The sequence below is a fragment of the Centrocercus urophasianus genome, unplaced genomic scaffold, assembly GCF_019232065.1.
Source record: "Centrocercus urophasianus isolate 14NV4802_14NV808 unplaced genomic scaffold, USGS_Curo_1.0 seq_12, whole genome shotgun sequence".
Classification (NCBI taxonomy): domain Eukaryota; kingdom Metazoa; phylum Chordata; class Aves; order Galliformes; family Phasianidae; genus Centrocercus; species Centrocercus urophasianus.
The window spans coordinates 43902069-43916409 of record NW_024884364.1 but is presented as its reverse complement, the minus strand read 5'-3'; the positions used below and the strand labels follow the sequence as shown (position 1 = coordinate 43916409).

At 37.6% G+C, this 14341-nt stretch overlaps 1 protein-coding gene across 4 annotated transcripts in view; it reads right to left on the bottom strand.

The window, feature by feature from the left end:
* SCML2 (Scm polycomb group protein like 2) overlaps positions 1 to 14341 on the bottom strand; it is a 94582-nt gene that overhangs the window by 25504 nt on the left and 54737 nt on the right. For all 4 annotated transcript variants that reach the window (XM_042811028.1, XM_042811027.1, XM_042811029.1 and 1 more), the window contains 2 exons: positions 12492 to 12580; positions 10853 to 11096 (listed from right to left, as the gene is read on the bottom strand). In XM_042811028.1, the coding sequence (XP_042666962.1) occupies positions 10853 to 11096; positions 12492 to 12580 (333 nt within the window). The remainder of the gene's footprint in view (positions 1 to 10852; positions 11097 to 12491; positions 12581 to 14341) is intronic.

Below are 14341 nucleotides of genomic sequence, written 5' to 3'. Positions count from 1 at the left end.
TTAACCACTGGGGGGGGGGTCAGGTCCCATTTGATATTTTTTCTTCTAACTAAAGCTGAAGCTGCTTTTTTCAGCACGCAGGACTACAACAAAGCCCATGCTGCCTGGGCAGCCTCCCTGAGATAGCAGCAAATGAGGAGGCAGCTATTTGCATTTGTTGATTTAAGAGAGGAGGGGGGCAGTGGGAGACTGCTAAAGCAATTCACATATTGTCTGCAGGCTGTATTGACAGTGATCATCAGTCACCTGCTCATGCTTCCTTCACCCCAGCCTTCAGAGGGAGACCAAAGGTTATGCTGGGTCAGAGGATCTAGAGGGAAATGAAAAGACATGTAAAAGCTAGTTGCCAACCTCACTGCATCTGCAGACCAAGTTATCCCCACTAGACCACATGTTCCAAAAACTAAGATGTTTTAATAGTCTCATGAGAACTTGTTAAAATATATCAATGAAAAGAATAGAGAGAAAAAGTGCCAAGCTCTGCTTGCAATTACTGCACTATTTAGCTGGGATATTTACAACAGAAAAAAAGCACATTTGCCTTTTCAGGATACTGCTTTGCATCACAATGGTCTTCTCATTTGCACAAACAAAATAAAGCATTTGTTTCATGCTGCTCTTCTACAAAAATATCAACTGCTCAAGTTTCCAGAGTTTGATGCATTGCATGGCATTCTTTCCCAAGTCTCTTATTTATATCCAGAAACCATTCTGGTGTCCTCAATAACCAAAGACCAGAGATCATAAACATCCTTTACCATAGTAATGTTAACAACTAAACACAGTTTTCAAAGGCCACAAGAGTTCTTGTTATTTTGTCAAGCTAGCAAAGGCTATAGTTGGCTACATTCATGCAGTATGCAAAGAACTTTCAAACCTTCAGAAACTGCTCTTTCAAAACATTACCAACCTATTGTCCAAAACAATTCCTGTGAGAATCTGGCACCTATAAACTTTGTATCCTATCTATTTAAGAGAAATGCAAACCCAAATACTTCCAAACCCACAACCTTAAGATGCATTACCACCATTCAGTGCAAATTTGCACAAGTAGATCCACTGGAGTCAACCAAGTTTACTTCCATGAAGTGGATATGAAAGATTAGATTTTACACCAGAGCCAATTCCTGCTTGTGGAAGTAAAAAAAAACCTCACAAGGCACATGCAGGACTGCAAAATTGGACTCTATAATGTTAACCCCACATCCTCTTGCTTGAATAAGCCAGATATGTAAGACAAGTGTGAAATCTAAAGCTACTGAACAGCTCCAGCACTTGAGAAGGGATGGAACAGATGACAGCTCTCATGCAATTCTAATTATTAAAATTCCCTCAAATAATCCACAGCAACAGTTTCATTCTACCTCTTTAACTAACACCAAGGAAAAAAAAAAATCTTCCAATTTGTAATATTAACATTTCAAATCTACTGCTCAGTTAGTGTCACAGAGCAGCAATTACAAGAAACGATATAAGAAATTTGAAGCAAAATTGCATGAAGGAAGGTAGGAATCCATTATTCCACACATGTGAAAACAGCATTCCTACCTCAGGTGAAGCTGCCTATTAGGACAGTAAAAACAGTAATTCAGGGTTTAGATCATCATTTCTTTCAAGAAAAGAAGTTATTTTGTTCATAATGCAGCGTAGTTCACATGCCTCCCTGAGAATGAAGCAGAACATTCTTCTGAAAATGCAAAAGCCTGGCCCACTCTCATCTGCAGATTAATAAAATTGAGGCAAAGAGATTTAGCAACTAACCGTAAATCCATGGGAGAATTCCACAGCAGAAGTAATGGAAACACTACTTGAATTCTAGCCCTGAATTTTAACTATAAAATTAGCATTCTTTAATACATTACATATTTATTGTGATAGTTTTGACAAACTGGGAAAGGAGGTGGAAAAGATTAGCAGGTTTTCAAAACAGCTTACTGCTAAGCATTACTAAAATGTACATGCTCACATCTCAGTTGAAGAAGCAGAGAGTCACACAAAAGTATCTGTAATACATGCTGTTTCTATCCATTATTTATATTTCTGCCAATATTTTTAAAAGGAAAAAAAAAAAAGTGTTATTTTGCTATCTTCTGTGAGCAGTCCTTGCCTTCTGCAGTCTTGAAAGGTGAGATGGAGGACACTAAGCAATATGAGATAGAATTGAGGCAAAGTTCCTTCCCTCGGACTTCCCTTAACAGCACTTCAGCACTCTTGCTCCACCACCTCCATGCTCAGGCACAGCCCTGGTCTCCCCTGTTTTCAACAACTACTGAAGCCAGCACCTATGGAACAAATCTGGGATCTTTGTGGATACCTATGAAAGTACAAAGTAAGCTCCACCAAATCCCACTGCTCACCAAACAAAGATACACCACTTTCAAAAAAAAACAAAACAAAACAAAACAAAAAACGTTTTTTATAACTCACATGGATGCTGGCAGAAATGAGGCAAACAGGAAAAAAAAAAAAAAAAAAAAAAAGAAAAAAAAAGAATCCTAGAAAGATTGCTACAGTTAATCTCCACAAAGCAAGAACCATGAAAAGCCAGCTTCTAGGTCTCATCATTCAACAAAGCAACAACAAATAGGCTTGTAAAAAATAAACAAACAACAAACAAACAAACAAAAACCCTGAGCTCTATTTTGTTGATAAACTCAGGTGGAAGAGACCAAGTTAACACTTGATTAACTTTCAAAGCAGTACAAATTTGAATTATCTGGAGACTGTTCAGATCCACTGATATGTTAAGCCTGACAAAACCTATCTCTATACATCAAGTGTAAGCTTTCAAATTCAGATTTTTGACCTTGCTGTTACTGATTCTGTACAGTTTCTGTCTTTATTGTTCCCCAAATAGCCTCAGCAGGATGCAAAGTAGGCCCAAAATGAGACTACAACATGCAATAAGCTTCAGGGGAAGCAAAACAAATGCAGAGCACAATTATTGCAAAGCTGTGATTTGTTATGTTTCAGGGTGGGATCTGAATGAGAGCACTGATATTCATAATTCAAGTAATATATACTAACACAGATTCAGAAAAAATCCACCCAATCCCATCCACTAGCTGGACAACACAACCAACCACTGATGCCATTAGTATTCACAAGCTCTCAGTGTGAGGTCTTCATTTGTGCCGCAAGTCAAGTAAGCAGGGTGGAAGACTGGCCTGGATGAACAGGTATCCTGCAACCTGGGCAGAAAGAATATATACAACCTCTGGAAGCAACATCTGACTTCACAGGGAGTTTGCTGCAGCTCACATCTGCAGTGAGAAAACAAGAAAAGCTAAGGCTCCACTTGATTTGATTGCAACCAGGGTGGTGTTTGACAACAAAGAAGTCCTTTTAAAGTATGTCAACAACAGAAGGAGGAAAAGGAAAACACAGGACCGATACTTGAAGCAGGAGGTCACCTAATAAATAACTAAGGATAAGGAAAAGATAAGAGGCATTTAATGACTTCTTTTAATCTTAGTATGTAATAGTAATCACAGATCTTATGGTGCCTGTTCCACAGTGTTTGAGGGCCTCAGCTTGGGGAGCAGTGACTTTCGGTCTGTGGTCACCAAAATGGTAATGGAACAGCTGTTACCAGCTCTATGTTCCTAAGTCCATGCAGTCTATTGAGATTCAGCCCACAGCACTGAAGGACTCTGCAGACACTATAGCTTGACCTCTCCAACACTCTACCAAAAGTTGTGGGATGCTGAGGAGGTTCCTGCTGACTAGAAGCTAGCCAAAATTACCCCCACTACAAAAAAGGCATGAGCAAAGGCTCAGGAAACTAGAGACCTCTCATTCTAACCTCAGTACCTGAAAAAGTTATGGAGAACATTGTCCTGGGAGATACTGAAAGGCATTTAAAGAAAAAAGCCATTATTAGGCATAGTCAACACAGGTTAATCACGAGGAGATCAAAGGCTGAGAGGCATCTCAGTGCTTCCTGCAGTGCCCTGATGAAGGGAAGCAGAGGAAGGTGCCAGGTTCTGCTCCCAGGAACTGACAGCAGCAGGAGAATGGCAGAGAGCTGCCATGGAAGGGTGGGACTGGACATCAGGAAAGTTTTATTTACCATGAGGGTGGTTAAACACTGGAAGAGGCTTCCTAGAGAGGCAGCTGATGCCCTGTGCCTGGCAGTGTTTATGGGGTATTCGTACAAAGCCCTCAGTAACATGCTCTAACTTCTGGTTAGCCCTGAGATGGTCAGGAGTTGGACGTGCTAGTCTCTGAAGGTTCCTTCCAGCTTAACTGTTCTATTCTAAGAGCAAATTAAAAAAAATTCCATGTAACAGGAAAAAAATATATGTGCCTGGAGCACTTGCAGTTTGAAAGAGAATTACAGTTACCTCATAAGCGTGTTAAGATGGTGACAAAACCAGTCTTACAATAAGGTCACACCTCTGGGAGAGGTAAAACCTTTATTTTTAAGTAAGTGATTTCTGCCCTGTAGCAGCACCATCCAGGCCCTGTTGCATGATGCCAAGAAACATTAATACCAAATAAAAAAAAAGCTTAACAAGCGAGAGAATGTGGCAAATCAGATTTTAGCCTGAAGCACTGAGGAGTTCTTTATCCACAGTTCTGAAGACAGCATATATATGCTTACTGTATGCCTAACTACTGTGTCCTGCTCAGAGAAGGAAGTCGGCTGCACTGAGAGTAAAATGAAATCTCCAGCAATATGAGACTGTGCAAATTCAGCATGTTTCTATCTATAATGAAACTTAAGGATTATTGTGCTTATCTGATTTTTTTTGCTACTTTAAACAACGCAGTCCTTTCAAAGATCTTACTGTAGCTCTCTTCAAAGTCATTTCAATGCTTTCTTTGTAGAGCAGTACTGAAGTTTACAATGATGTTGCACAATTGTGTACAATTCAGCTGAAAACCCAGCACAGTAATCTTGACGTCATTTCATTATCAGCAGAGAGATGTATTTCTGGCAGCTAGCTTGGAAAAAATCTGCACAAACTATTGAGATCATGTCTGAAATTTAAGTAAATCAAAAACCAAGAAATCATTAAACAGACAAACAAGATATTCCTTTACCTTCACTTGGGCCTGTCCTTCTCTTATTGCTGTAGACAGCTATAGGAGATACTAATCATAGCCTGATTAGCATAAGGAAAAAAGATTGCTCTCACTGACAATAAAAGCACAAAACAGGGAGAAAAGAAATGAGGTGGCACATTGTGTGGAGGAGGAAAGACAGAGAGCAAGGATAAAAGCTTGTTTTTTTTTTTTTTCCCCTGATTACAGCACCATCTTTCCTTGTTCACCTGAACTCTCTCCTGCAAGATGCAGTGAGCAGATCCTTGCAACATCTCGATCTGTCAGAGATCAAACTTCATAAGACTGGAAGAAGAGAGGAGGATCAGGAAACTATGGGAAATGATCTTTCTGCAGATGCATTTCACATCTAAATAATACACAGTTCTTTACAATGAAATCAATCTTCGCAGGTGAACCTGCTTATCTCTCACATGGTTTTGCCCACATACTCCTCTTCATTCTTTCATGGAAGTGTTTTTGCTTATAAGAAGACAAGTTAGCTAAGTAACTGGCATTTATATATAATGACTACATAGCAAAATGAATTTATACAGAAACAGCAAACCAAAACTGCTCAGACAGTCTCCAGTCACCTGTCTTCTATGTCCATCATAAGCATCAGATAAAAACAGCTACTTCTTAGGCATAGTAACTCTATAGTTCTTTATTATCCAACTGAGTAGAATATAAATAACAATCTATAGCAGTTAAGTATACAAGCATAACATGCTTGGCCCAGAAAAACAGTAGGTAGAAAAACATGCAAAAGATATTTTTTGCAAGTTTTTTCAAAGTATATAAAAAGGAGAAGTTACATGGATGATCAAATTTCAGAAAAAATGCAGAAGGTAACACTAGAGCAACAAGATCAGCTGTTCTTTTTGCTTTTGTGTTCACCCCAAGGAAGCTCACATCAGTTCCTTTACTAGAACCCTTCTTCACCAAGATTTCAAAGAAGCTCATGACACAAAGTATCAGTAGCAGAGGTCAGGAATCAGAGACGAAACAAAGAGCAGAGCTGGCTGGGCAGACAGCCCATTGAAGTTTAAGGATAAGAAGCGGTATGTCCAACCTACTGACAGTGCTGTGAAGTTTGTCTTCAAAATCGCCTCAGGTCCAGAGGCATAAAGGTACCTAACATGATGCCAATCCTCCTGATGTGTGTACTGGACAAGTTGTTAAAAACTACTGTACAGGAACAGAGGTAGTGAACACAAATATAAACACAATGTGTTAAAGGAGAAGCAAACACAGCTTCTGTAAAGTCACATCATTGTAAATCCATTAGAATATTATTATTATTAAGTAATCAGTAGGCAATCAGATGATTGAAAGTCAGTTGATGCAGTCTGTGGATTTGCATTTGACAAGATCTCACACCACAGACTCTTAACTAACAAACTTAACTAACAATGGGTAGAAGAGGAGGCCCTCATGTCTCTTTCTAAAGAATTTAAAGGAAAATATTAAGCAGTGATCAGGAACAAAAGGACATATCCAAAGTCAAATGGTTTCTAGAGAAATCCTGATGAGATCCCCACTTGGACTTGTGCATTTTATCCGTATATGATCTACAGCAAGAGAAAAGCATGAAATGGCAACAAATGTAAAATAGTTCTTTGAGTAAAGATCTGGCAAAACTGAGCTGATGCCCAGCAGGTGTGGAAGTAAAAGATGAAATTCAGTTTCAAGCAGTTAAAAATAATTCAGCTTCTGCAAATGCATTACAAAGCATTACAAAAGAAACATCTTGGAATTAAAATAATTATCTCTATGGCAGTATTAATTCATTGCTCAGTAGCGCTCCAGAATCCCAAATGCAACTTCATGAATAACCGTAAAAGGAACAGAAAACAAAACAGAAACAGTGCCTTTAAGTCTTAGACATCCTGTACACTTCTGGTTCTAGAAGCTCAAAATGGCATAGCTGAAATGGAAACAGTACAGAACAACAAAGGTGACCAGAAGAATTAAATTCATCCTAGAGCAAGGTATAAGAAAACAGAACAGGATTTTATAAGTTTGCAGTAGAAACAGTTTGGGGGAACACAGGAAAAAAAAAAAAAAAAAAAAAACCACAAAAAAACCCCAATATGACGGCTATATAGAAGTTAGGGAATGAGTATTTACTGACTTTTCCTGTAAAAGAACTAAAAGTACAAGAAGCTGTTTCAGTACAAGAACTAAAAGACATAAAAGTGAAACTACCGGACTACCAGCAAGGCAAAGGTCATCTCTGCAGGAAACTCCCTTCTACAGGATGCAGTAGATGCTAAAAGTTCAGATGGCTCCAAAACACACCTGAACAAAATGATCAAACTCTGCCTAGAGGTATGCAGCACAAAGGCATCATCTGGGGTATGGGTCCTAGTGAGTTCTAGACTGCCAGATACTAAGAACACTTCTGAAAACCTCTCTCCTACTTTTGTGCTTAAACTTTTCTTCAACTATCTGCTTTGAGCCACCACTGAAAAAGCCTCCCAGAGCAGGAGATCCTTCACATTCATCCAGCAGACACTATCATGCCACAGTTCACACTCATGTTCCTGTGCAAAAGGTCATTGTAAAAACACTTATCTGACCAAGAAACATGGAGTAAAACAAGTTGCTGCATCCTTAAAATATTAACCTTGGGCCAGCAGGTCAACTTGACATCAAGCAATGCTGTCAAACCACATATTAGATAAATTACTACTGATCTAGATAGCCAACTACAATACTAGCTATGTACAGCTTCTACTAGTAGAAATACTAAACAACTACATTTCATACCACTATGCACATACATTGACATCAAGCTACATCTCCTCCATCACATTTGATGAAAAGGACAAAGACAAAACATCAACAAGAAGATTACGGACTGAATGTCGCAAAGAGTTATCCAGAACAACTTCTTACTTATCTTCCCCATTTTATCTTCTATTAATTGTGTCTAGGCTCCTAAGATTATTTTTCTATACCAATGAAAATTAGTAGAATAAAATGCTAAAAAGAATAAATATACCACATATCTAGTTTTAAATAAATTAATTCATACCTAAGAAGTCTGTGTTAAAACTGTTCCTAAAAACCACCCATGACAGAAGTCCTACATTCTCTCAGAGCATCCTAAGTGGCTAAGAGAGTTAACTGCATTAAAATGCTCCCTAATTTTCAGATCATCTCCATTACTGCACTTTCTCTCTCAGACATTAAAAATATAAGACTCATGGCAGGAAGCTGTTGTCATACATACGGATGAAACTTAAAGCTTAACTTATCACCTTCATACTCAGATTACAGAATATTGCTTTTGCTTGATAATTAAAATTTGTTTTGTTTTCAGTTCTTTTTGTGATCTATCATGTTTACATGCCTCCTAGGGAAAAAAAAAAAAGAAAAACAGTTATAAAATAAACAAAAATACTTTCCATTATATCCATTCTGAAATCTAAGCCACATTCAGTCAATTATTTTCACTTTGTTTTGTGGTAATTGAACACAGAAACACTAAAACAATCAGCAGGAAAAAAGTCAGGGCCAGAATGATACTGTAACATTTCAAGTGAATTCCTACAATATATTATCTGCCACGCTTTCTTCCTTAACAGAAGTAGTCAATGTTAATATGACTTAATGAAGAATCCTGACAACTTCATCGTATTTCTGAATTGAAATGACCTGATTACAATCTCCTTGAAGCTACTATTTACATTTTAATAAAGGACTATTATTACAGTTCTTTAATGGCTCAAAAGCAATCAAATAACTCTGAAAAACAACCAGAGAGCAAAAAATATTACACCTAGCTATGCTAATTCGACAAACGCAGATAACGCTCTCATGCAGCAAAATTTAAAATTTAAAGAACAAACTTCCTGCTCCAAACAGGGAAAAAAAGGAACACAACTGCAGCCTTGGACACACTTTTAAGACTGCAAATAACCAAATTCCTAGCCTTCACCTCCCTGCCACACATTTCTACCATGTCTCCAAAATTCTACAGTTTTAACTAAACATCTGCAACAACCTCACCTTGGGTTTTATCAGTGCCTAAAGCATTACTGTTCTTCATAAAAAAAGCAACAGAATCCAGAGTTCCTTGGGTAGGTCCTTCACCTTTCACCAAATTCCAGCATACTCAAGAATTGTGTTCACATTAGTATCTGAACGATTGGAATATTTAATCAAACTTATTATTACACTATTCTTTGATGTCTATCAAACACTAATCAGGCAAGAGAAGTGCTGTACATATTGTCTCAAAACACTGTTCATTTTTCAGCACTGAAACTGGAGTAGACTAAACAATTTCATAATGCTTCTTTTCAGAAGATGCAATTGGAGTCAGCAATTTAAATGGTCACAAAAAAGTATCTTAAAAAAAAGTACATCACCTATTTACACAATCCCTTTTGTGCATCCCTTTTTGTATATATCCCTTTTATTTCTCCTCAGTTGACACAAACTAACTTATCATAAAAACAGACTTTATTCATGACTCCTCAAGACAAAGCCAGCCTTCTGAAGAAGCTGAGGCATGCACTTTGCAGACTGGGAACAGAGATACATTGAGGCTGTAATCACTTTGGGACCCTGCACTATTTTGATCAAATGTATACTGTCTTCCTCCTCACTTCCCCCTCCCTCCTCACCACAGATCTGTACCTGCACATCTTTGATCTGCCAGCACTGCTACACACATCATTGCTCCCTGGCTGAAATCTGGAGCGTGGGCTAAACTAAATTACAGTTACTGTGACCTATTGGCCATGACTGCAGACAGCAATTACGGACAGGCAGGTGAGGGCAAGGTCTCAGAGGAAACAAGCAGCTAAGAAAGGAACTCTTTATCACCTAGATATTCCATACGCTCTTGACCCATTGGCAAAGGATTGAGAAAAATAACAGAGGAAAAAGTAGGAGGAAATGACTGATTTCTTGTCTTGTTGCTTCTATTCCTTTTGTACTTCAGTGGGAGCTGGAACCAGTCTGCTTGTTCCTTACCTAACACCAGCTGTGAAAATGTTTGCTATTAGAACAACTTATTCTGATGAACCATATTGAAGCACTGAACTAAAATATGGCCCTCTCTATAAAAATCTTAATTTCTGTCAAATGTGAAGAGAGAAAAGGTAGCAGAGCCCAAACAGTTTGACAGAAAAATCTTGCATTACAGAAAGACAAGAGTAGAAGAGGAATTACCTTCAGGATATTCCTCTTTGTTTAATCTCCCATTTTTCCAGGGTAGGTGGCTGAATATTACAAAGCAAGGTTGCCACAATTTAAATGGTCTCTATTACCAAACATATTCATAACCATAAATTAAAAAACGAGGATGATACATTCAGAACAGGCAGCTTCAAGGCAGAACTCGAGAGTATGAAGCAAAAACCTTCTAAAAACACAGTTTAAACCAACAGTCTTAGCAGTTAGCTTAATACAAAGTGCTGCTGAAGAGGATATATTGTTGTCATTAAAAATGATCATTTAACTATTGTAAAACCAACAGCAAACCTAGCTTAAGTCCAACATTCTTCACAAGCGCACAAAAAAAACCCAAACAAGATTACCAGAAGCCCTTCTCACAGTAAAATACTAACTAAAATATTTCCAGAGTTGCTACAAACACAGAAACTTGCTTCCCAGAAACTATCCTATTTGCTTTAAACTGCATAAAGAAAATTTAACAATATTTCGCCCTGCTCAGTTACTCACAAATCAAATCTCCGTTCTTATCTGCATACAGCCAGCTGGTTTTTAAAATTCTGCTGTAATTGAGGGAAAAACAATTAAGCAATATTATTAACCATCTTACCATTGTTCCCTGGTGGTTGTAATGCATCTCCTGTCAAGCTACACCATCCAACTGGGAAAATATCACGAGAATCACATCTGCACCAATAGTCAAATGCTCCTCTCCAGCCATCAAAAGTAACAAAAACTTCATCTCCTTTAACATCTCCAATGGTTGCTGGGCAAATCAAGTATGGGTTCTTTCTGTCTATGGCTTCAAGCTTCATTCCAACTTTAAAGCAGTTTGTGGCAGGTTTGGGTGGTTCCTACAAAAGTAAGATTGGTGGAATATTTGTGTTCGTATGATCCCTTAAAAACAGAAGTCAGAAAACCTCTATTTTTTCTTCAACATTCTTATTTCTGAGTACTATCAAAAAGTTACAGCGGATATTCAAAGAAACTCACTGGTGTGTCACATTTGCTTTTCCTCTCGTGCTTCATAAAAATCTAGATTCTGTTCCCACAAACACAGTTGGGATAATTAGCAAAATTCCCGATGACAGCAAGGCTGTGCCGAAAGTATTTACATAAGCAATAGGTTGCACCCAATACATTATGCCTGGGCAGCAGGACAGCAAAGGCACTAACGTGAAATTATCACATGCTAATAAAGAAGAGAAGATTTGCAGGGAATGGATATTTCTGGGGCTGATAAATGTCTGGTAAAAGCTTCATCTCTCAATTAGTCCATGAAAAATTCATTAGCATTGGACATTATTTATAGGCCTCTATTAACCAAGCCTGACTCAAACCAATTCCAAGTGGACAAAAGAGAAACAAAAATCAAGTCAACAAGAAAAATAACAAGCAAAAATGTACCTACAGTGCAGAGGTGGTGACACAAGGGAGCCTGCATTACAACCTCAACCTTAGGAACCTCAGCCTCCAAAAAACAATCATCTCAGTCATGCTGATAGGCTACCACAGGGAAGTTTGGTTCAACACACCTCAGAAAACTACATAAAGTTAATCATGTAAGTAACATGGCAGGTCAGGAAATGAACTCTCTCTTACTGACATACATTTATATGTCATTCCCAGTATCAGAAATGAAGCCATTCTCTTTGGCAGCACCATAACAAAAAAAAATGAAGATGTCATTTTAATATTACTATTGTTCTATACGTACTTTTTCGTGTTTCAGTGCAGTTTACTTAATAGTTTTAAAAAAAAAAACAGGCAGAACAGCTTTTTCTACTGTCAACAACTTTCTCATTAGATTTCAAATGATGAGTAATGCACCCAATTAAAACATTTAACAAAATGTTTCCAAGCACTATTTTATTCCAATGATTCCTTTTCTAAGAAAAAAACAATTTACTCTTGTGCATAATCACAACACGAGTACGATGCTTTTAAGAAATGTGAGACAAGGCATCATGTCTTCAATCCATGACACAAAAAGCATGCTAACATTTTACTAAATAACACAGCAAACTTTAAAAGTCTCAACTCAGAAAAGGAGATACCCATCCAATGGACTGGAAGCAGACCACTTCTTCTCTAGTTTTGTACCTTGCCAATCCATTTCAGAGCAGTTTTAAATAACAGTTGCCTTCTTGTGCTGCAGCCAATAGGCAATATCTGGGCATTTTCACTAAAAAATGCAACCAGAGATCAATGGATATAAGCACGTATACTAGCAGACCTTTTCTCCTTACCTTCTTAAAGAACGCCGCAGGCGCCATTTCAGCTCCATTCAGAGTTCTTAAGAGAAACATTGGCCAAGAAGATGCATTCATCTGGAATCCTAAGTAACAAATAAATTACTTGTGTATAACATCCCTACATTCAGTTTGTAAAATATGGGAGGAAAAAGATGTAAAATTGGCTTTACTACTGCCTGACTCCCTCTATTTTGGACTTGGAGAGACAAAACAGAAGTAACCAAGAAGGCCCAAATAGAGGAGCTGTTGGTACAGAAATCTGCGCACTGCATGCCCATTTTGAGTGGTTTGCTTACAGAATCAGTCACTGTTAGTTTGTGATTTGATAGATAAACATTTTTAAGACTGTCCAACATATGATTTCTAGCACAGGAGATGACCAGGTCATCCCACAGTCCCTGCCTCAGTGGAACTTCCCAAGCAGAATGAAATCAGAAATAACTCAGCTTACTTTACAAGGCCACTTCTCATTCTCAAATGACTTCCTCAGCTCCAGATTCCTTCATTTACTGAAGAGAGACTCTTATTTTCAAGGCTGTTTTAAATCTTTCATCAGATCAGAAAAGATGATGACCAATTGGTTTCTTCTCCCCCAACCATAAAAATAAATAAATATTCTTAACAAAGAACATATAATAGTGAAGCAGAAACATGTAATGGCTGTAATAGATGTGTGTATCTTATTGAAAAATGCAAACTAGATGTTTCTACTCTAGCATCCTTCATTAAACAAGTGAATAAAAAGTACAAACAGTAATCAGATTTGTTCAGCTGAACTACTTGATACAAGCAGAACAGATGTTTGGCTGAAAATATTCTCATTCCAGATAATCTTCCTTCAGAATCAACTACTTTCCAGTTAAAAAAAAAAAAAAAAAAAAAGCATAAAGTAAAACCAAAAATATCCCCTTTACACTGTTTTACTCCATCTTTTACAGTTACATGCTGGGCACAGTTTTACAGGCAAATAGACATAGAGAGAATTGGAAATCTCTCCATAAAGCAGTTACTACCAGAATCTGCCAGGAACTGATGAGCTCCCTCACAACTGAACCATGAAGAGCCTCTTGGAAGAATGCCACTAGAAAGGTGGAATGTATTCACAATTCTTGATCAGTTAAATCATTAAGTAATCTAAAATTGAATTACGTGGATTATATTTTGTAATTGCTCTTCAAATTACAGCTTTCAGCTATCTTTAGCCGAATAAAAGTTTATGCACTGGAACTACCTACACAACACCTAAATTAATAAAAAGCTCACAACTGAGAAATGGTGTCATAATTTGAAGACTACTGAGCTGATTATCATTCTTGGTTTCATACCAGAGTCTTTACACAATCTAAAGACATGTGATTACTGAAATACAATATTCCTAACCAGCTAGCACAGAAAAGACACGTACACAAAGAAAGAGGAATGAAAACTAAACAGTTTCAATCAACTTCACTTGGCCTATAAATTGTGCTGGTAAAAACACAGTAAATATTACCTTTATCAGAATTTGCTGAGAACATTAAGTTCTCAAAACCATAAAAGATTACCTATGTAAAACAGAAGACAAAACAGGAACCCTTTCCTACATTAATCATTTTCTAAAAAACCTTATGTAACATACATAATTAAAGCTATGCAAAGATGAGGTAGGAGGGAGCATTTTAACTTGTTATTATGAAAGAAATAGAACATTAGTATCCAGAAGGTTCTCTACCACTCAGGAAAAAATAAAATAAAATCAGTTGCTTAAATGTCTAACAGGAGGTAATTATACACCCAATTAGCTCCCAGCTTTGCCCAGGAACAGGATGCTGTAAAGCTGCCAAGAAGGCTTTTTCAAAAATTTA